The sequence below is a fragment of the Rhodamnia argentea genome, chromosome 3 (genome assembly GCF_020921035.1).
Source record: "Rhodamnia argentea isolate NSW1041297 chromosome 3, ASM2092103v1, whole genome shotgun sequence".
NCBI classification, from domain to species: domain Eukaryota; kingdom Viridiplantae; phylum Streptophyta; class Magnoliopsida; order Myrtales; family Myrtaceae; genus Rhodamnia; species Rhodamnia argentea.
The window spans coordinates 9252903-9277082 of NC_063152.1; the positions used below are offsets into that span (position 1 = coordinate 9252903).

Here is a 24180-nt window from a genome sequence, read left to right on the forward strand (position 1 = left end):
TCTCGTTTCTTGTCATTAACTAGAGCAGTCCTCGTGAAAATCGATGGTCGCATTCGATAATCAATTGAATTTTAGAAAGATTCATATACTCTTTTAACGCCATTTCTTGCCATATTATTTCTCCCACCATGCGCAAGGGATTGCCTAACTGGAAAATCCATTTTGATCAATTTGACAACCGATGCACGCGAATGTGACTACTGCAAGTAAAACACACCACTTCGGTAACCCGACCCGTTCCGAAACGAAATCACATGTGTTTCTTGATGATGAAAGCGAGCCCGGACGACAAGTTCGGTCCGGCATGTAGCCCGATCCGGCCCTGTTCGGCTCGCCCATTAGTCTCTCCCTCTTCCTCATTTTCCCTCCCGCCTGTTCCGCTTCTGCAATTCTCTCTACAAATTCTGTTGACTCCAGTGGAATTCGTCACTCTCTAGCTCTTCCATCCTTCGTCTAGCTCTTCCATCGTGCCTCAGTTCCCTCGGTAGCAATTTGCATTGAGCTTTCTTCTAGGGTTTTCGAGCTCTACCCTTCACTCAGTTCGCATTGGCCACCGGCGCTTGTGTGCGGTCCTCGCGGTTTGCTCCAGCAGCTGGTGCTGCGTTTTTCGGCTGCCTATCGAAGCATTTTTTCTTAGCTATGGAGACCGACGAAGGGTCGCGGCGTGTTCTTCCGTTTCAGCTTCAGTTCGACAAACCGCTGGCTTCTCAGGTTCGGGTCCTGGCCTTCTTTTGCGACCTAATGGGCAGGTTGATTCGATTGTTCCGACTCGGTTTTGTAAGGTTTGCTCGATTTTCGATTGGCAGGTGAAGATGGCGGAGTGGAACCCGGAGAAGGATTTGCTGGCCATGGTCACAGAGGACTCGAAGGTGGTGCTTCATCGCTTCAATTGGCAGAGGCTGTGGACAATCTCTCCTGGTAATTGCTTTGAATCGAGAAAGTTCTCTCTCTCCCTTTTCTTTTTCTTCTTTTTTATCAGTGTGTTCGTTTCTTCAACGATGGCTCGCTGTGCCCTTGGAGTCATTGGCCTTATATCGTTTAGAAATTTTGCTTTTCCTAAACGTGCTACGCTTCCTTTTTTCCCATAGGAACACCGTGACTGCTAATGTAGTTCAAATTGCATTCGATGGAGAATTGGACGAATATAGGAGTGCTTGAAAGTCTACATGAGAAACCACGTTGAACTAGATGAGGGGACGGAGCTGAACCAAGGAAATGGTGTTTTCCAGAAAAATGAAGAGTCAATGATGGTGATACAAGTGGAAATCTAGAGATGACTTAGTTTCCAGTAAAGAATTCCAAGCTGATATCGGTTAAATGGAGGGACTTTTAATTTTAGCAGCCATACATTCCTATCAACTTCTAGACAAGGTTGGTGCCTTAGGGGAGTTTATCCATAACTTAACCGCCAGTCATGTAGACCAACCGGAAGTGTACCATACTCTTGCTTTTCTGTCTTGTTGCCCTTTTTGGTATACCAGTTAAAGTGTCCATGAAAATAAAGAAGGTATGTCATTAATGCTGGATAGACTAGCTATGTCAGATGCAGAAATGCTTGATGCCTTCATGGAGTTGGCAGATTTAGCCCCTGCAGAATTCCATCTCAATGTCGTCAGGCATCTATATAGTTTTCCTTCGATATGTGATGGTGACTCTCACAATGTAGTATTAATTATGGCTTCTCTTCTTCCTCTTCTTGTGCTGATTGAGCATTCCCTACTAGGAGAGATCTAGTATAGGCTGGAAAGTTCCTCAGATTTTTTATTGCTAAAATGTAGAGTGTAGTCTGAAAAGTTCCTCACATTTTGTATTTACTTCAAGTTACTTTGTCTTCTTCTGATTACAGAGGGGCATTTCGTCACATCATTTTGATTATGCAAATCCGCTGTTGGAAATTTAACTTACTTGCGAATAGGATATATCTCAAGCTATGCTGCATACTGGTATCACAATCTGGTCAGGGATGGAGGGGTGAATTGTAGAAAACAAAGAGACTAGGAGGGTAGGGGGACCTGCATCCAAGTATCTAAAGTTCTCATACGACTTGGTAATTCAAATTCATAAGAGCTTAGGATTAGATGCCTAGCCTTGGTAGTTTTGCTATCTATTCTCACTGGAAAATTTTGACGAGGAGGTATTTTTTCTCTAGAACCATCTGAATGCTTCGCATGTCATATTGTTTTCTGGATATGGAAAACATGTTGTCGAGTGCACTGTACTACTTTAACCGATCCTTGAATAGTTTCTGTTGAGATCCTAAGTTGTAGATGCTAGTACACTTGTGATCCTTGCCTGAAGTATACTTTCGTGGATCCACTCCCCCTCGAGCTTCTAAAGATGAACAACAAGATTCGTTTTTGGATTGAGATAATGGATTGGAGGCTGCCAAAAACGTATAGATGGCCTGGCTTTAGATGACCTACTAGCACCAAGAAATCCCATATCAAGCGACCAATAGCACTCTCACTTACATTGTAATGTTGCAACGCTTTGCTCACTTCAAAAATTGTGATTATCATTTTCTTGGTGTATGTGTGTTCTCTATATTTCCTCTTCGTCTATTAATTTTATTGTGAACAAATTATTCATTCTTTCTTTCTGGTTTTTTTTTCCCTCTGTATGAACTGACTTTTCTTTGCACATTTCATTGTGTGTTGTCAATACTGGCTTCTCTTAACTATTCTAATTTACTCCAGGTAAGTGTATAACATCATTATGCTGGCGTCCCGATGGCAAGGTTGTTGTCTTGGGACTTGAAGATGGTACAGTTTCACTGCATGATGTTGAAGTAAGTTTTCTATGTAATTACTTTACCATTACCCTCACTACTTGTCAACTAGAAATTCCTCCTGCAACAATCTTTTATCATCAGAATATATTCTTCTCTAATCTCTCTTGGGTAAGATTCTGAATTGCTTAAAAGTTGCATGATGCAATGCAAACAGCAAGCTTGCTCAACGAACATTTAGCAGCTAATTGAGATGGCAATCCATGTTTATGGATCTTGTCTGCCGTTGTCAAGTTAACATTGGACTGCTATATGGGTCAATCCGAGCAGGATAAGCCTAACAAAAGCTTATTAGAACACTATTGTGCATAACCCAGCTTAACAAATCTTATTAGAACACTCTATTCTACATGACCCATTTGTAAATAGGTCAACCAAATGACGAGAGATGAATAACCCATTTGACTAATTAGATTGAATGGTTCATTCCAATGCATTTGACTAATTAGATTGAATGGTTCATTCCAATCCAAACATGACCGATTGCTTAGTTAGATAGATTACGTGAGTTAATTAGTATTACGTGGTTTGAACTTTGAACCCAAATGGTATTAGTTTATTAGTTGTGTCAACTGTTTAGCAGGTAGCCACAACTTTGATATGACGTGATTACCACTTAGGGTCACCCATAGCTGTCACATGAAAATATATTTAATGAATCGACATGGTAAATCTATGGATTGTGGATCGTGAATTAAATCCAAAAGAATCAAAGTTTGATATAGTGTTGACGATTGGTGGTCCATTGCAGATGTTAATTAATTATAAAATATGATGTTTCCTTAATGTTAAGTAGTTCCATAGCTAATTGAAAAGATATATTAAATTTAACTAAGTTTTGGATGTGATGCCTAAAGATCTATTCTTAATTGTTGGACTCGTCATCCTACATCAAAGCCATGAAAAGTTTTTGACCGCAACATCATATTAAATGACGAATCTTGTTGATTAACTTATATCTAATTTGTGAAATCAGTGGTGAATTGTTTGATAGAGTCCTAGTAGAGTCATACTATAGATTTATACACTTAAGACTTGAATCTGGATGTGCTCAATCGCATTCTCATGTAAGACAAAAAATTGTCACCTTGTTGTAGATGTTGTCATCGATGACTGAAAATTTTCCAAATTTAAAGGATGGATTACAGCAGTGTTTACTGGTATTGAGCTCATTGTGAGGATCTACGGTCTAAGTGGATGGTGTCATATAGAAGCAGTCATCTGTGACACGCTCGTTTTCATCAAATTTACAGTTATTTTCTATCTTTCTATTATTTAAACCGACATATGTCCAGTTCAGTCAAATTAGTAAGGTAATAGTTCAAGTGACTCTTAAATGATAGGACTTGCATGTGCCTCAACTATGCTTGTGGGTAGAAAAGTTCGTAGATAACCGGTTATGTCATTAAGCTATTGCTGTTTGGTCAAGGGTACAATTGCTCAGGACTTGGTTGATGCTACTGAATTTCTTTTTCTTTGAGGTTTTTACGAATTTATTAATCATTGTCCTCTTCATGGATTACGTTTCTCTCTCAAGAGTTTACTTTTACATGTGAATGTTATCTTATCAATCTAGCTGTCTTTATGGATCTATGGATATGCGGTGTACTACTTTTTATATATGATAGTGCTTGCAGCAGTTATACATACTGAGGTATATTTTTTCTTGCACGGTATATATTTTAAGCAGAATGGAAAACTGTTAAGAAGCTTGAAGTCCCATGCGGCAGCTGTGGTGTGTCTCAATTGGGAGGAGGATGCCCAAGTGAATAGAGTATGCATCTTTCAACTTACAAAAATTCATACGACTTCTTGATCTTGATTCTTGACTGACAATATTTCATACCTTTCATATTGTTTCTAATGTTTTGTTTGCAGTTAAGTAGTTATTGTAGTCTGGTTTACTTAAATTTTTTTTTTTCAAACTTAGAATCTAATTTCACAGTCCAACAGCTTCAATGTGGGTTTATGGAAGGTTTTGTTTTGAAAAACTTGTGTTTGGAGTCATATATTAGTTTTTGATTTGCTGACTGTTGACTCCTTAGCTTTAATCTCTTGCTACGTTGTTTCTTATTTATTTTTGCAATTGGAAAGGTAATTATCCATTTTTTTCATAGGACACTTCTGGTAACCCTTTGGCATTTGAAGATCGCACCACTCGTTTCTTCCCTCCAGCTCCAAGAGTTCCTCGCATGCCTAGACTAGTACCTGGAGAAACTGGTTTAACTGAAGATGGTCAAGATTCATTCGAAGAGCTCTCAAATTCTTCAAAGCAATGTTTCAATATTCTCTGCAGTGGAGATAAAGATGGGTTTTTGTGCTTCAGTGTATTTGGTGTCTTTCCAATTGGAAATGTTGTAAGCTTCCTCTCCGTTCAAATCAAATGTTTAGCAGTACAGTCTATCCAATTCTGTCAATGAGTACTTCTTTCCTTTCTTGCCTCTCACACAGCAGTCTTTCTTAATAAATGGATTTGATGGCTGTAAATCAGTATTGCCTGGAAAGTGAAAGTAATGAGCTGGTTAAGTAAGCAACTATACTTGGTGAAGTTATGCTTGTAAAATTTCTAGATGTTTATGCCATATTTTCAGGCTAGATTTCACTTCTGTTGGTCACTTCAGAGATGACACGTCCGACTTGGATACAGAACAATTATCCGAAGATTTTGTTGGTTTCCCCGAGTGCTCCTTCTACCTATACTGCAGTTGAAGTACCTAAAGGAGAATTTGGTGTCTTTCTGGCTTAGCCTATGCAACCATTGGTTGGGAAAAGTGTTATGTGAGCATGTTCACCTGTGTAGATGGTTCTCTCTGTGGGTGTGCAACCATTAGAAGATTTAGAATTTTAGGTACTCTGAACGATGCATGGCCAGGTTTGGTACTGTTTCAACATGAAAATAAAACAAGCATTATGAACTTCTCCACAAACATTTGATTAGTCTAGAATATGCATGCAGGAGAATTGTTTTAATCAGTACCATTTAGGTTCTGTCAGTAGTCTCTTTAGTTACATGGAGTCAAGTCCTTATGGTTATAATTCCTTGTTGGAACTCTCCCAAATGGACTTCATAGGGCCCATTGCTCTATCACTACATCTATAAGTGTGGACTATTGTTTCCTAATGGGGGTTTTTTTAGATCTATGTACTAGTTCGTGAATTGTCGCTGACTATTTCATCAAAATATCTTGACTCGGTGAACTGCCTTAAGTCAATTCCAGATTCTATGTCCTTTACCTGGAACAGGTAATTTGCACTTTTTGGTGAGCTATTTTAGATGGAAACTCAAAACATGATTGATGAGAAATTGCTTGTTATGTTGATGTAGCTCATTTAGCTCAATATTGAGCCTCTGGGTTGGTTCTTCTTTTCCTTTTAAAAACATGCCACTGACAGGAATACTAAGTTTCTGTGGAACCACAATGTATAACCGCTAAATTAAGGCCTTCCGAGTTCCAATGAAGTAAATATTCTGTAGTCTGGCATTGAGTTAAGTCATTTAAAGGCCTTAAGAATAGTTAAACCAGTGCCTATACTGCACTTGTGCTGTTGCCCATGAAGTTCACATTTTTCGTTTAAATTGTTGCTTCTCTCTGTTTCTGTCATTGACCTGACCTAAAAAGGAATGTTACTTAAATATTGTGCTTGGTTGATCTCCAAGTTTACCTTGTAGAGTAGCACTGTTTCGCGCTCCACTAGTTATTTCAGTTTAGAAGCTTATTTAGCTCTCTGTTTCCATTTTGTTTGTATGGTTGCTTTGTTATATTGAGCTTGCTATTTTCAGTTTGATAATGAGTCACTTGTTGCTTCTTGCTGTGTGATTTCTATAACACATGGCAATATGCCCCAGAATATACATGAATGTGATATTCCTACGACAACGAAGGACAGAAATATCGTTGGCCGACTTCTGAATGCTTCCATCAGGAAGGTACACTCGCTACGACAGTTACCTCTCGATAGCCTCCATGTTCCTTCAACTAATGGGATAATAACAGTTCCTCTTTTTGCTTGTGTGATCGATTTAATTTCCTTCCTAGTTAGTCTTCTAATGTATGTGAACTTTAGGATATGATAAATTGTCTTTTCCTTAGTTCTTCCCACGCATTAGAAGAAGATAAAATACAAATAAACATTAACAAACACTTTTGGAAGTATTGGTGATCCAAGTTAAAGTAACACAAAAGAACCCAGACTAAATGAAGCAAAAAATCAGTGGGCCCACCTTGATAATTTTGGCCCATGTCATATTTAGATTCTCATGGTTTAGCTATTTTAGATTGCATGCTCTTATGGACTTAAAGCATCGGTGTGACATTTCATTTTTACGGGATTGGAAAAAAAGTGTGTTGGAGAAAAAATGTGATTGTTACTCAAGGATGAGAAAACAGAGACTTCTTAAGGAAGTTGGAGCATAAGAATGTTTTCTACATTACAAATAAGTAGAAGGAATTCCTAAGACTCTGTTGGAATGCTTTTAAAGGGGATGATTGAATGGATATTAGGGCTAGTTATCGGTATGGCCTTATGGGCAGAAAGATGAGGGTTTTTATCAATCACTTATGAAATTGTTTTATTTAGAAACGAGTATATGTATTTACTAAAAATGTTTTTGAAAGTAACTGTGTAACTTCTCCTTAAAACTAGAGCACATTTAGTGTACACTTGCAAGACTCACATAGATGACAGTTCCACTACTCATGTGTCGCATGGATCTTAGACAGTAATCTGATGAAAATTGTCTTTCCTAGAGAACTGAGCTGTGGATAGATGTTTGTTTATTTGTATATGCGGGGCATGCTTATCATCATTTTCTTATATATATCATGTGTTTTAAATGAGTCTGTGATTGTTCAAAGATAATTCCTCAAAATGCTTCAGTGGCCAACAAAGAATTTCATTCACTTTGTGACATAAGTTGTAGTCATCAGATTCATTGTCTTTTCATGGACACATTATTGTAATTTGATAGAGCAACTATTGAATAAAAGCTTAGTGGTCACTAAACATGTTTCTACAAAAATGTCATACAGCCAGATATAGTAAATGTCAAACAGCATGTATATTGGTTTGATCGACATAAAATGCTGTCTGTTTGCTAAACTTCAGTATACCTGCTGTAAAATTAATTCCTGTCATTGGATTGTTCCAGATATCATGTTAGATGTTTCACCAGAGCAAGCTAACTGGCATGTAATTGTTGTCATTAGGTGGTCTTATCCAAGGATCTTTGTCATTTGATGGTTGCATGCTCAGGAGAACTTGTTGAAGACATTGTTGAATCAAGAGGGGGTCAAATGGTTGGAGATAGCATGCATGGCTTCCATTGCTTAGTGCTTGATACCTCAATATTCCAAAAGAGGTAAACTTGCACATGCATTTAGTGTTGTTCAAATTTTAGGTGAAACTTATGTTCTCATTTTTTTTTTTTTGGGGTCTAGACTTCTGTTGGATGAAATGGCGCGGTGCTTCGGGGTTATTGTATGATCGCAAAATCCCTCTTAGGTTAAAAGGAAAATTTTATGGAATAATAGTAAGACCTGCAGTGCTATATGGAGCTGAATGTTGGCCAGCACATGGGCAACACGAGCATAAAATGGGAGTAGCGGAAATGAGGATATTAAGGTGGATGTGTGGTCATACAAGGATGGATAGGATAAGATAAGAAATGAAGATATTCGAAGAAAAGTTGGAGTAATACCGGTGGTAGATAAGATGAGAGAACATAGATTGAGATGGTTTGGGCATTTTCTTCAAAGACCCCTGGATGCTCCGGTAAGAATAGAAATCTGTTACCGAGAGCATGACATGAAGAAAGGAAGAGGTCGGTCGAAACTTACCTGGGGGAAAGTAGTAAAACTAGATTTAACGGAGTGGGAAATACATTGGCGTACGGTTTGCCTTAGGACGGAGTGGAGGAAAGCAATTAGAATTGTGGAGGGGCAGAATTCCTATGTTCCGCACTGTCCTTTCTAATCTTTTTTCCCTATATGTTTTTATTTTTATATATTTATTTTTAGATAACTATTTCTTTCCCTCAATTGATCTTGCTTTTATTTTATTTATTTTTGGGTTCATCGACCGCCGACCTCAACTAGTTGGGGATAAAGGTGTTGTTGATGTTGCCTAGACTTCTGTTCCCGTTTACGTACTAGTGATTGTACTCGTTATCATGATTACATGACGATTGTTTGTGTGCACTGATATTTGTTTCAAAGGTATCATCTTTGTTTGGTTTTACAGAAAGTGTAACTCATATTAACTCTGGATATTATCATCCTCCTTAAAACAAAACCAATAGTTGACATAGAGCAATTTTGAAGCATTTTTCTTAGAAATAAATCTAAATTTGCATGATAGAAGAACTATCCTTCCGATAATTTTAAATGGCCAAGTTGACTTTCAAGAGTCACCTTAAGCTGAACAACATGATGCCTCATACTTCGAAGCCTGAATAATTATGTTCATGCTTAAGGTTTCACTCGACCCTTTAAGTATCATACCATCTTTCAATAGATACCTCTAGTAATTGATGACGTTTAGATGTTGACAGTGATGGGACAAAAATGCGGTAGTTACCGTTGCGAAATTTTAAACATTGTCGCGTGATTCACACGTCATTTTTGTTCTCGAAAATTAGAGGCCTGCTTAGTTTTATGTAACATTTTTAGTATTCATCTTCATAGAAACTGTGTTCAATGTTTTTTTGACAGACAACTTGTTGAGTACAAATGATATATGCTGTAAGGGATGAAAATTGTGAGAACATGCTCGTGTTCCATCACAATAAAATAATGCTCAGTCTCCATGTTTGCATGTGAAACGAGAAAACAGTCATCTTCAGTTTTAAATCTTGATTCTACGATTAGTTTTCCTTTCATCAACTGCTTTTGACGTGTTACCAAACACACTTTCTGGTCTGTTTTATTCCCAAATAGAATGAGAACAGATTTCTGAGAATCTTTATCAGCTGAATGCCTCCTTAGATTCTCAATCTCTTCCTGTCTGCAGTGAAAATGAACTTCATCAAGTTGCTCAACAGGCTTCCAACATCGAAGATTTACTTCATGTCATCCGGACATCATTATCAGTCATGAATAAGCAGTGGGCTGATGCCATGAATATATTTCATGAGAAGTTTGATTTGTTATCAAACCTTATTAATGACCATGGTAAGTGGTACTGTTAGTACAGAGCAGTAGATGGCTTTTCGTTTTTCTTCATTTAACTGTTTCTGTTTGCTTATGTAGGTCTTGACTCTTCTCCTCAGGAGGAATTTTTGAGTCTTCTAGGTGGTGCTAGGACGAGTCAGGCAGTCCATCAGTTTCTTCTTAGTTCTCTGGGTGAAGTGGTACGGCTGGTTTCTTAAGCTCTGGACTTGCTATAGGACTTTGGTTTTTTTTTTTTTAATCTTAGTCTGCTAGTTTGTTCATTGATAGGGTATGAAGCGTGTATCAAAAGTTGTTTGTGGTGGTGCTAGGGGGTGCCAAATGGACCCGTGGGCCCGGAACCGGCCCGGAACCGGCCCGTTGACCGGCCCGGAACCGGCCCGTTGACCGGGCCCACGGTTCCAACCCGGAACCGGAACCGGCCCTCAAGGGCCGGTTCCGGTTCGTAAATTGTTGGAACCGGCCCGGAACCGCCGGTTCCGGGCCGGTTCCAACCCGGTTTAAAAAAAAAAAAAAAAAAGAGGAGTAGGTTTGATAAAAAGAGTAAATGGGCTTTGGAACCGGCGGTTCCGAACCGGAACCGGAACCGGCCCGGAACCGGCGGTTCCAAACCCGGAACCGGAACCGGCTCTTCAAGGGCCGGTTCCGGTTCCACCTTTTTTTGGAACCGGAACCACCGGTTCCTGAACCGGAACCGGCGGTTCCGTTGAACCGGCCCCCTCTAGGTGGTGCTAGGACGAGTCAGGCAGTCCATCAGTTTCTTCTTAGTTCTCTGGGTGAAGTGGTACGGCTGGTTTCTTAAGCTCTGGACTTGCTATAGGACTTTGGTTTTTTTTTTTTTAATCTTAGTCTGCTAGTTTGTTCATTGATAGGGTATGAAGCGTGTATCAAAAGTTGTTTGTGGTGCTGGAAAAGAACTTCAGCTGGTTGTCCTCAATCATCTGCAGGTGCACATTATTACCTTTACATCTAGCCTTCCTCTCTGATAAATTATTGTGTTTTAAGCATCTCAGAGACAGTCTTGGAGGGTGATTAGATAGATATAGAAATTTGTTACAGTAAGTTATGCTCACATGTCTTGAGATATGGCATATCTTTCAGAACATCCTGATGTTGAATTCTTATATGAACGTATCATATTCAGTGATATGGATTACTAACATTAAGTGGATGGAAAGTGTGAAGTAAAATCGGACTTGATTCTGATTTAATAGTTGGCAATCTGTAGTATAAGTGTATAATAGAATTTATAGGTCGTTAATCATTGGTTTGAATTTGAACTTGATCTAAGTTTGAGCTTTCAGAGAACTGGACATGGAGGTGTGGATAGACAATGTTTATGCATTTACATTGTAATTAGTAGGTGTAGAGATATGTTCTCAGTTTTAAAAGGAAAAAGTTTATTGCTCGCTTTGATTTTGGCATGTTCCCTCATAATTGCATGCGTCAGTCTTTGTATCAATCAATCATATTCTAACTCTTGACCTGCCAATAGCATTATTAGAGCCTAAGAGAAGTTTGGGACTTATTTAGACCACCAAATTCCACTCCTTGGATTCAATGTGGAAAGCAAAACTCTACTTTCCTATGGTACTTTTACTGCTGACAAGCTAAGGATGAGGATGAAAACTCAGTTATCAGAAAAAAATGCACAGATAAACCGACTAGCGGGAGATCAGATGATAGTGAATTGAGCCTACGTTGATATCATCTTTGATGCTTAACCGTGGTTATGAGAGCCTCTGTTCACAACGATTGGTTTACATACTCGGATGTGGGAATTCATTATTATATTTTTTTTACCCAACTATTATTGCATTTGGATCACCATTTTTGGTAGCTAACCGCCTTTTTTTTTTTTTTGTAGAGTAATGCTAAACATTTGTGTTTGGTGTTTGAGATCTACTCACTTAAATACTTAAATTTAACCACTTCAAACTAGTTTTGTATCCGAAAGATTTTATGGGACCACGACTAACCGCTCTAAAAGTTTTAAGTTGTTAGAAGAAGGTGCGGTTTAATATTTATTTATTCCAACACTCTCCCTCACGCTTAGTTTGGTTTTTTGCATAGTACTAAGCGTGGACATATTCATTGGGGAGGCAAATAGGGGCCTGGAAAGGTTTGAACTTAGGACCTCCGGCTCTGATACCATAAAAGATTTTATGGGACCACAACCAATCTCAAAGATAGAGACATTACGGGCACCAACACCTCCATCACGGCCTCCACGACCTCCACTCGGAGTAAAACCACGACCACAACCCTAGAAACCACGATTGCGTGCTCTACATGCATTAGTGCCGTGAGAAATCACAGCACTTGTCTCCACAGTCGGGGTGATCTTTTCAGCAAGGGTGGAAAGAAGAGCTCAGGAGAAAGTGTCATCTACAGTAGGAAAGGAGCTCTGAGAGGTAATCTGCTGGCGAAATGAGGAATATTCAGGCCCTAGGGTCTTGAGATATAGTATAACTCGAAGATCCTCTTGTCGTTTGACGAGAACAACCGAATCGTTCGAAGCTGGAAGATAAGTGTCTAATTGCCTGCAAAGTGTCGTGAAACGAGCATAATGCTTAGATAAGAATTGATTTCCATGTTGAAGATCAAACAGGGCTTCCCACGTGTCACACACTCGTGTCATGTCATTCTTGCCAGAATAAAGTAAAGCACATTTTTCCCAGACTTCCTTAGCAAATTTGCACTGAATGAAGTAAGGACTAATGTTAGGATCCATACTATTCCATGACAGAGTACGGATCATTGCATCTCCAGCAAACCAATCAGGCACTTTACTCTCATCTGAAGGGACCATAGATTTAAGATAACCACTTTGTTTAGTGGCAGTGAGGTAAACTTCAACAGCTGTAGACCATGATGCATAATTAGTTCCATCTAACTTGACAGAGGTCATTTGCAATTGTGGCAAACCAGTAGACGACCCCGAAGCAGCCATCAGCAAGCAAGGAATGTCAAGCTAATCAAATGTTTAACTCCAGTATCAGAATCAGCCACAAATAATTACCACAAGCCACTCAATTTCATTTCTCCCCTCCAAAACGAAGAAAAAAAATCAATCCTAAAAAAAAAAAAAATCAGCAGCCCTTCAGAATAACCATATTCAGTAACACGTCAGAATAATCACAAACAGCAACATCAATCAAACCAACTAATTGTTTGCAAAGCGTTGAGAAAGAAACAAGGACCTGACTGATTAGAAGCTTCTGTGAACTCCATTCCATGAAACAGAACCTGAATGACTCAGTGAAAAATGAGGAGCAAGTGCCTGAACTCTAAATTCATGATCGTAGGAAACTCCAATGCTGCAACTCGACTGAAAAAGAAATCTGTGAGTAGAGGAGGGGCGTGAATGGGTTGCCGAGAGGTGGGGAAGTCGCAAATAGATCTGCGATGAAGGAGAGGGGATTATGATGGGATCTGCAGTGTTGTGGGGGGTCGCGTGGCTCTCTGTTGTGATGCGGGAGGGTCGTGGGGGTGGGTGTCGGGCTGTGGGGGTTCACAAGTGTATTAGGTAAAGGAAAAAAAAATGGCGTGAGAGAGTACCGATGAATGAATCTGTGGTGGAGGAGGATGGCAATGGCAGTGGGTGTCGTGATTACGCCAATGGCAGGAGCGACGGTGGTTTCTCTGGCTCTGATACCATGTTTAAGGAGAAGATGATTTTGATCATTAACCAAAAAGAGATTACAAGGTTATAAGCAAACCCTATAGACATAAGAAGACTATTCTGCCCTCACTTGAATATTTCCTAACAGTATCTTAATCTCAGTATCCGTAGTATTGTTCTTTTAGGGGAGTGTGTTGCTAGCTCTTGAAATCCGAAGTTTCTCTTGAACTGTATAGATCTTAACTCTAGGTTGTGGAGGCACCTTTTTGTCGTGATGAACTTACTCATAAAAGGAGTGGCGACTGTGAGTTATTGGGGTGTTTTTGCGCTTGATAAAAACATGCTGTGTGGATGATGGTTATACTGATTAGCGCCAAATCATGCATGAGATGTTAATATTTGCACTTGGAACTACATGATTAGATAACGAATGTTGGGATCCCGACTACCATCCATATCCTACCTGCTATCGACGGTCCTTCCACCTGTTACTCACTCTCCAGCAGTACACATCGACCTATGAGTCCCCAAGGAGTCTATAGAGACTTCCTCAATGCAATCAACCCAATCCAGGGATCTACTCGAATAGTTCGCCTTACCCTAGATTCTTCAAGCTTGGAAGCTATGTAGTGTAGTGTCGGTAGCACATTCAACATAGCGTTCGGACTCATGTGCCTTCCAATTCATCCGGCAAGTAAAATGAAAGGAGGCTATTTCTTTTCGAATGATAAAAAGCAAAATAGGGTAAACAAGTGAGCATCTGCGCAAACGACTTACTTCTTACGACTTGACTTTCCTGTCGAACAAGGATATCTCCTCTGCGCGTCGTGTCAAAAACATGCCTGGGTTATTGGAATATCTTAAAAATCGTCAGAAAAGTGTAATTTTCTTTTTGTATAAATAGTTCAACTCTAGGGCACCAAGGGGGTGCAAACCCATATAAAAAAAGAGCCCAAAACGTAAAGCTGTATACAAAACAACTCACACGACGAAAAGTAAGTTTAAAAACAAGATAGGCGAGCTCAAATACAAGATATGTCATCGACTATGTTCACCAAAGCAGTAGCCTCCGTATGCAATTTCCAATATACCAAAAGTGTGACTTTAGCCAAACTTCAATAGACAAAAGATTTCTCTCCATCGAAAGCTCTCTTGTTCAGCTCCTTCCAAATCAGCCAAAACACAGAGAGGAATTGAGTTAATCCTTCTTTTCTTGTGCCACTGTAAATGAATGCCCTGCTGAGCCCAGGTCTCTAACTCCATAGAAGCACCAATAACCCAAGAAAATTCGGTGCAAGCATAGGAAACTGTCCAAACTATTCTTGTTCATGGACAATGAAGGAGGAGATGATGCACGGATTCTGCCTCCTTTTTGCAGAGGAGATACCTGCTAACAAGTATTTTGCCTCGTTGTTTTAGGTTATCTTAAAGTGAGGATATGTCCCGAGTTGCTTCCCAATCAAAAGAGAAGCTCTAATTGAAACCCTCACTTTCCAAATTGCTTTCCGCCATTCTACCACCAACATCGTCCCTATGGAGCTGCTTGTAGTAAGACTTTACTGGAAAGATTCCATCTCTTTCATTGTTCCACACTAAGCATCCTCAGAAGCAACCTAATTCTTGGAATTATGTAAGACATAAAAAAGAAGCAAAAACTCCCAATCTTGGGCTTGTCTCATGAACTCAATATCCCAAATGATCATTCCCTTGTTCAACTGGGAACAATCCGCTGCCAAAGCTGCCTTGTTCCTTGCAATGTCAAAGAGATTTAGGAGGTGATCGACGTTTCACCCAAATGCTTACACTTACGATGCCAATCTGTGAGAATCAAATTCCGTTTTCTGAGATTCTCAATTGTAAGAACCTTATACCAATTTGGTGCACATTTACTAGGAAACTTACAGCCTCAGGAGACAGATTTGACTCTCACAGATTGGTGTTGTATGCATAAGCATTAGGGTGAAAATGTTAATCATCTCTTTCTTCAGTTCGCTCCCAAGCTTTCGCATAAAATTTCAGCTTGTCTAAGTTGGTTTGGTTCGGTTCTTGCCAAGACATGCCATCCAACCTTTTAGTTGGTGGAATGCTTATTTCGGAGGATCAATTCCTAAGAAGTCTTGTGGCGCTGCATCTTTGTCTCATGTAGTGCCTTTTGAAAGAAAGCAACATAATAGTAGGGTTTGGAATATTTGTTGATACTGTGTTGTACCTTTTAACTGGCTTTTGGCTTCATATTGTGATTCCATATAGCCTTCTGATGTTTTCTTATTGTTTGTTTTTCTTTTGTTATGTCCTTGTATATACTGATGTAGTAGAATTATTTTCTTTTTAACAAAATTCTTTATTATCTATATAAAAGATATTGCCAGTAACTCTCCACCAGATCTCTCTCCATGTATGTGGACATTTTGTGTGTGTTGTGAACATGTACATTACATGTTCACTTGCATGCGATCATGTGCTTGCTCAGGTGTTTGTACATGTGCATGCACACTAGAGGGCTGTCGTTAATTAGATGAGATCCTTCCTTCTCCTGGGTTCCAGGACTCTCACTTACATGCTACACATTCTTGTTGATTGCTAATATATTGAGAAATGATGTTTCTAATTAGATTCTTTAAGGTTATGTACTCTTTTTGTGTTTTTTGATAAGTAAGTCTATTAAAGAGCATCAAGGGGATGCCTCTTATTTACAAATTACCACCTCTGAGCTCATATTTGTTTGAGAAATTCAGAAAAGACTTACTGTCTAAAGAACTGCCATCAAAATGCCAAAAAGAACATGGTGGAAAGCCAAATACGCTATACAGCACCTATATAACTTTCCTAATTATCTGGAGCTTGCCTTTTCCTTCTTAGCAAAGTTTATGAACTCTCTTTAACTCCATGGTACTGTCAATCAATGCTTTGGGCCTCCTTTCTCCTATTGTTATTCAAAATGTGCATTCACGTTGGTGTAAAATTTTGTGGAATAACTGCCAAGTGATCTAAAAGATTAACCTATCAGATAAAGATGTGGTTTACTAATTAAATGTCCTAACACTCGCCCTCTCATGTAGACTAAGACTTGGCCTTAGATTGAAGTATAAAAGTTTGATAATTAGGGGTTTAAATAGGTGGCAATGTGAGTTTTGAATCTAGTTACTCCTACACTAATTACACGTTAATTTTTATGGGACTAGAGCTAACTAATCAAAGAGCATAAGCTATTGGATAGAGATGTAGTTTGATATTCGAATGTCTTAAAGAAGTTACCCTTGCCCAAGCTAACAGCACAAGGGCTAGCGCCCCCCTGCCCCTTCCTTTGCCCGGGACGCGCGCGCGCCCAGCCACTTTGGGATAGGACTTGATTGTTTCACACAAACATTCCAACTTCCAGCCAGCTTGCATGAATTGGATGGCAGTCTAAGCTCCATTTTGTGAATGATTTTTCCTGGATAACTTTGATTTGTCACAGACTCTAGCACATGTTATGTAGTTCAAACACAGTATGCACTTGAAAGATAAAGATGGCTTGTAATGGCCATTTGAGGTGTGAAACATTTTCTTTTGTAGAATTTTAACATCGATAAATCTTCTTGCTGTTGCTTGTTACTTATATGTTCAATGCTACCTTTATCCCACCTGAGTGTCTGTCAGTTTCCTTAATTAGACATGATATTTGATTTGTGGGGCTAACTAATTGGAGTGTTGTTATCTACTTAGTAGCCTGCTGTAGAAATTATTGGCTTTAGAATGGGTGAGCTCAGGGGTCTTTCGAGATGGCGTTCTCGTTATCTGGGTATTGGTTTGTATGAGACACTGGTGGACAATGCAGTAGAAAGGGCTGGAATGCTGCTTGTACAGGTTGAGCGATTCATAAGGGTGCTCTCATCTGTTTTGCAGCAGGTATGCCTGTTACAATCTTTACTATGATTTCTTAACCTTTCTCGATATCTTCTGTTTGCAACTATTTTCTAAAATCTTGCGTGTCTCTCATCATGCTTGTCTTTAGTGACACTAAATTCCTGAATTTTTGACATGGAATTGAACTATTTGTGGATATAAGACACAATATATTGTGTGTTCAGAATGATATAGAATTGTAAGTGAAATAGCATTTTGTGTTTTGCAAAATGAGCTTGTTTTTGGGATTTTAAAGAAGATAATGTTATTGGCGGGCCTTTGCACATGACTTGAACCTGTTTAAAAAAGGTCCTTTTTGTGCCTGTTAAGATCATGATGAAGTACTGACCATACAAAATTGTTGTTTTGTTGATATTGTCATGCTTTTGAAGGAGCAAAGAGAAATTGCATGACTTCTTTATCTTTGCTTCTATGCCTCGCACAACATGGGGTTTGTTGATACCTTTTCAATTCTCGCATGCTACACTCAAGAAATGCATTTTTTCTTGTTTCAAATGAAAATATGCTAGTGTGAACGCTGAAATCTAGAGCAAGCTCTGAATATTGATAGGATCCTATGAAATTCTCAAGCCTTCGGTGTGCTTGTGAAATTTATCTAGGGTCGAAAGCATTTTGTATTGGTTAATAATGTGCATGTTGCTGAAGCTTTTCCTTTCGTCTCTCTTTCAGTTTGCAAATTTCTTCAGCTGGCTTCTGAAATGTATAAAGCAACTGATGTCAGAGCCAAGTGATCAACTTTTAACATACAATAGGTTTGTCTAACTTTTGTCCATCAGGGTCTTTCCTCGTGGTGAATCCCCATTTAATCTTGTCAATTTCAACAGTGAACTTGTTGTCGTGTTCTTGAAGTTTCTGTATGATCAAGATCCTGTTATGCAGCTTCTGGATCTCCCTAAGGCTGATGAAGAAATTGACATTGATTCGTAAGTGATTTCATCTAACTCGTCCAGTTCCTAATTTTACGTCCTTTACAATATGGCACCTGGAACCTTCGGATGTTTAGTTAATGATTGTTCATAACTGATGAAGGCACCAAGTGGAATGGTTGGCATCACCATTTTTGGAAAGCTTCCAGTAGAAATTGCTTGTATTCTCCTTGAAAGTAATTTTTTTCCTGTAATTTCAGTCAACATTGACTTTTAGTTGGGCTTAGATGTGACATGTCATTCTTGTCGATAGTATGGCTCTCAAATGAATTGACAAATTTCTTCTGTTGTTGAATTATCTGTAAGTTTTGCTCGTCCTTGGTGTTCATAATGAGTTCCATTCATCTAAAAAGAAAGTGTTATTGCCTGGCCCTAGTTACGGAATCATATGTAACATTCAGACATGATGTGAGACTGGATTCATAATTTGACATACAATGACCTATAATTCCAAGGGTGTGTCATCTCTTCATTCTTTGTACCTGAAATTTGGTGAGGCAATAGCTTGGATGCTGCAAAGTGCGGTCAGCTTAGTATTGCCCTCATGTACTCTAGTGCCGAATTTTGGTAGCCATTCGCTAGGTTATGCTATACATTTGTGTGCCAGAGGATTAGATTATCATGGTGTAATGGGACTTGTTCATGCTTTGAATGTCACAATGATATGCTGTCAACCTAGCATTGTTTTCATGCACTCTAGTGGCTCACTCATGCTTTAATGCAATGTGACACAAATTAGTTACTAAACTGAGGATATGAAATTGTAAATGGCTCCTGGTTTGTGGATTAGTTCTTCTTTTCAGGTCATCTTTGCACCGTCTTCATAAATACTTAAGAGCACAACTAGATGAGGTTGACTAAGTTAGGGTAGTTTGCTGGGCTTCAAATGTGGTTATTGTTGGTCCAGCACTATTTAATTTGCCACAGGGAAACAAGGATTGAAATTGACGGATTGATTGTCATTTCACATTGGATTGGAAAGTCTCACTTTTCGAAGTTCAAATGTAATTTCTTGTGCTTTTCTGCCCTGATGTATCTTGTCAGGTGAGTGAGATGTCTTACATGCATTATTGTCTCAGAGAAACAATGCAGAGAGTCAGAGAGTTAGTGCAATTTGGAGGATTTGGAGACAGCGAATATTTGCAGAGGACACTTGCGGAGGAGTTTCAACAGATGGAACATAGGTATTAGCAAAAGAAATGGAAATGTGAAATGTAATAGAATCTTGTTCGTGCATAGAAGGTCTTACTTGAATGTCTTGCTTATTGCTATTTTATTGTAGATTCTTCGTATGAATGCTTTATCTAGATTTTCCATTCATAAGTGTTCGTACATGCTTCCTCACTGGGAGAATTATGAACTTGGGGATAAATAGTTGCTATTTTCTGTTGTTTGAAGTGATTGCTTTTTTCCCTCCTTCAAGTCTGGTTCTCATTGCTGACAAGTGTACCAAATGTGAAATTCTTGATCCCTTTGTATGCATGACAGGAGTTTGAGTATGATGGGCCAGATTCAAAATTAGGTTTTGTAAACATTGCAATCCTTCACTTAAAACCTTGTGCCTTTGGTTTCACTCAACTCATCATTTAAGTGAGCTGAAATATTCATTTCTCATTTGGTTGATCCAGGAATCTTGTTAACGTGGTTTGCCTGTAGATCTTTCTATCCATATTCCTATTACCATGATAATGTACCTATGTTTTTCATTTCCTTGCTTGAGTTGCCAGATTCCTGAGACTATAATTAGAGAAGGAGAAAAAGAAAAGGAAACCTTCAGTGGTGGGGGTTGTCTTCTGGAGGTTGTACTCAGCAATGGGTTTTCCCTCTGCCTAATAATCTAGTGTTTCATATTCAATCTCAGGTTGACAACTTGATAATGTATATGGAAACTTAAGTTGGGTGCTTATTGGATTGGGCTTTCTGTTTTTATAATCATTAGGTATGGAAATACTGAATCTCAGGTTTCCTGATTAGAAATTAATTTAATCACCGCAGTTTCAGGGAAGCTGCCCAGATGCCTTTTTCTACTATTTCAAAAAAGATACTTTGTAAGAATTTATTGCCGCTATTCCCTCTTACGTCTGTTTCAGCGTCCACCAGATACATTCCCATCTCACTGTCCTTCTATGAGGTATGTAACTTTAATTTGAATCTACAATTTTATCAGGAGATCTGCATGTGCAGAGTACAACTTCCTTTACATGCTAATTATTTCTCTGTATGGCTCTGCAGGATGCCTCTGAATTTACTTCATCTAACCAGACTCATGAAGTTGGGTTTACAGATTATATTTCCTTCCAAATACCCGACGAGTCCTTTTTGGATGTTACAAACTGTATAGCTGTAGTGAGGGGATTTATGAATTATTTAAGCAATGTGAAGCAGGGAAGATCTTTGGAAGGGATCTTGTTGTGCATTCCTCCTGGTTACTATTGTGTGGATTTGGCTCTATATAAGGTAAGACCTTGGTCCATAATATTTTAATGACCGAATTTGTAGAGGTGGCTAATTTATTCTGTTTTGAACAGGAACATCAAATTGTTATGTTGCTAAATAAGATGAATGATACTCGAGAAAACTTGGGAGATGCCTGGTTGATGATCTTGCAGGCCAGTGACCTTCCATTTGTGCATATTTCAGGAATCACTTGGGAAAATAACTGGGAGTTGTACCAATTGAAGGTAACTTGTTGATCTAGCGCTTGCATTTTGGTTTCGTACTCATGATACATATGGGATGCTCCTGAGTTCTCTTTGTTCCGACACACGTCAATTCACTATTTAAGACATTAATGCCGAAAAGAAAAAACTGGGGATATTGTGCTTTCCCTTCGACTCCCGTTCTTTTCAGTGTTTAAGAATCGGCTCCAATTTGACCGGGAACCAGACCTGTCCAGTCTGGTTTCACTGCAGAATCAGTAGTGGTCAAGAACTGGTGGTATTGTTTGACCCTATTCAATTGGTAATCAGGCGTAACTGTAAACTTGTAACCTGGCAATCCTGTCAACTCGCCTGGACCAGGGCATTCAAAAAATTTAGAGATAAGTGAAGTGAAAGTCCTAAAACTGGCCACGAAAGCGCAATTGTGTTTTAAAACTTTCAAAAACTGCTATCTAGTCTTAAAATTTGTCGTGAAAGTGCAATTGAGTCTTAAAACTTTCAAAAAGTGCAATCAAAGTCTTAAAACTTGTCAATTTGGTGCAATCAAGTCCTTCCATTAACTCCGTGGAACTTGACAAATGAAAAATGCTAACAAGTTTAAGCGTTTGAGTGCACCAACTTAACAAGTTTTAGGATTTGATTACACTTTTTGAAAATTTTAGGACTTAATTGCACTTTATGACAAGTTTTAGGACTTGATTGCACTTTTTGAAAGTTGTAGGACTAAATTGTATTTTCGTGACAAGCTTTTAGGACTTCCAATAAACTTACCTCAAAAATTTAAAGGAAGAGTGTTGGAGTTGGGTTGGGGTTTGGAACTCTAACCTCTTGTAACTAATGCGTGCCAACCAATTGTTCCAATGTCTTCTCTCTTCAATTCGTGGTGGATTGTTTATTTATTGGCTTAATTTATAGGAAAATTGAACGATTCTCCTGAGAACTCGAATCCTGTTTTTGTGCTCAAGCGGCTCTTCTGACTCAGCCGGGCATCTATTGTTCTGAACAAGTGTAGTCTAATAGATGCAGAGTATTCTATCAGATGATATCACGTGCAATCGGTTCAACCAGTTAAAATGGTAGAGCACAGTTCTACCAGTTTGACCGGTTGAACCACTGGTCCAGTTTATAAATCTGTTTTTCTTTTATTCTTCATATCTATAATTTATATGCTCTCCTCATCAGCACGAGGAGCTGCAGCTTAGTTTTTCCTCCTATTTGCATACACGTGCTATTTCACGCTTGGAATTTTAAAGGATGTTTTACTCTCTGCCTTACTGGAACTGCAAAAGTTCCAACATATCTTGACAGTGGGAGCCTCGTATGTATGTTAAGAAATGGGCATGTGATGGCCCTAATGAGTAAGTAGTGCCGTTTTCTCTTCTATTTTGTGAGATCATTTTTTGCTTTATTATCTTATTCTCACTCCTGAAACACTAACCCAGTGAAACTATGCATCTAGGACTCTATCTTACACCTAGAGATGGAGAATGAGAAGATTCGCAGCATTCCCCATGCTGTAGTTCCTCCCTTGTCAGTTAGTGGTATGAATTTTTTATGCTGTCACACTATCAAGTTAAGGATTAATTCATTGTCATGCCATCAATTGTATAGTTCTGAAGCTTTTTTCCTTGAGCTTCTTACCTTGTCCATTTGCATCTTTGGATGTTTGGAAACTTATTGTTCCCCATGCTCTTCCCTTTGTGTATCAATGTTTGATAAACTTGCTAGTGTCGGTAACAGATTTATGTTGTTGACTGGGTAGTGGAACTGAATTAATCCCGTCCACCTGCTCTTATTTAAATATGACTGACCTAGGTACATTGTGTCTCTTTATTGGACCACTTCATGTTTGTTCCCACAGTTTGAAGAAGTGCAAACATGCTCCAAAAAAGTAGTGTCTTTTTTTTTTTTCAGTCGAAGAAGTAAACTAAAGTATCAGGTTTTCCCCTATATTTTGAGTCAATTGAGAGGTCAAAGTGCGAAAAAGATGGATCTCTAATGGCCAGACAAATAGGGAGAATAATTATCTTGTTATGCTAGGTACATTGCAGTCTGAGTTACTGACTGAGAACCTGTACATAGATCCTATCATAGTATTTAGTATAGCAAGATACTGTAGAGCATTCATAGTTTACATGCATGCCATAGCCTCTTTAGGCCCACAAGGTTTGCTTTCCGCCTGTGTTTCAGTATAATGCAAGTGTTGTACTTTTACTTTTACCCAACAATGGCATCTAAACATCAGGTTAGTTATGGCCATATATTCAAGGAACGACGGACTGAAATCGAGATTTTTTTTGGCAACAGCAAGTAGAGGTGTGGCTTGTGTTTTGGCTGCAAGAAAGCGGGCCCTGGTCTACATACTGGACGAGGATGAAGATGAAATCTCTGATTCAGAATGACTGTCTGTTCAAAAATTTGTGGTGGTTATGCCGATGTCACTCCTGCAGGTGGATCTCTAATACTTAAAGCTGCAGACTTCGGTGTGAGAACAAATGCATGTGGGCTTTCTGACTGAAGCTTTTCAGCTCCACATTTCTTGGAGTCTTAATCTATACCTGCCATGTGCCTTTTCTGCTAGGCAGGCATTTGTCGAGGAGAAAAGTGGAGTAAGGTAACTATGTATCTATTGAGTCAGAATCAACCCTGAGATGCTGACCAATGGCTTCTATCTGGTGGTAACTGTCTTCATGGTATTGCTGTAAGCCCTGATAGGACCTTGATAGCGCCAAGCTTTTGCTTCTTCTGTATATGTTTATTATTTTCTTATGTTTGGATTGTTTATACTTTGGGTTGAATGGTTCACGCAGTGTACTCGACCGACGAACTTTGCATTTGAATGTGGAAATCTCTCACTGGAGACCTACTCCCTTCTGCACATGTCATTGTCAAGTGATGCATTGATCCGATCCGATGCACAATATACATTCTTGTGTGGAGTAGCCAGATATATGGTTTCCAGGGGGCATTAAAGTGCATGGGCAATATTCTAATCTCATTGATTTGGAATCCTCAAATAAATGTTAGGTAAGATCATGAGATTATGTCTACCATATCTTTTATGGACTAAGTACCCTTGATGGAGTATCGTGTAGCCTTTTAACCTAAT

General features: G+C 38.9%; 1 protein-coding gene across 1 annotated transcript; it reads left to right on the forward strand.

Moving 5' to 3' along the window:
• The first annotated feature begins 338 nt into the window (after positions 1-338).
• On the forward strand, positions 339-23712 carry LOC115729912 (anaphase-promoting complex subunit 4-like). The gene is made up of 19 exons (XM_048276532.1): positions 339-711; positions 807-918; positions 2697-2788; positions 4479-4562; positions 4906-5145; positions 6636-6716; positions 7996-8147; positions 9797-9957; positions 10036-10136; positions 10827-10901; positions 17288-17467; positions 18155-18237; positions 18310-18408; positions 19491-19595; positions 20407-20542; positions 20644-20868; positions 20940-21092; positions 22531-22612; positions 23379-23712. The coding sequence occupies exons 1-19, from the start codon at positions 640-642 to the stop codon at positions 23471-23473; spliced, it is 2328 nt and encodes a 775-aa protein (XP_048132489.1). The 5' UTR covers positions 339-639; the 3' UTR covers positions 23474-23712.
• Positions 23713-24180: the final 468 nt, after the last annotated feature.

Coding starts and splice junctions, on each gene's coding strand:
- LOC115729912 (XM_048276532.1), top strand. CDS start 640: ATGGAGACCGACGAAGGGTCGCGGCGTGTTCTTCCGTTTCAGCTTCAG. Junction 5,146..6,635: donor TCTTTCCAATTGGAAATGTT/GTAAGCTTCCTC, acceptor AATATGCCCCAG/AATATACATGAATGTGATAT. Junction 17,468..18,154: donor TCTCATCTGTTTTGCAGCAG/GTATGCCTGTTA, acceptor TCTCTCTTTCAG/TTTGCAAATTTCTTCAGCTG.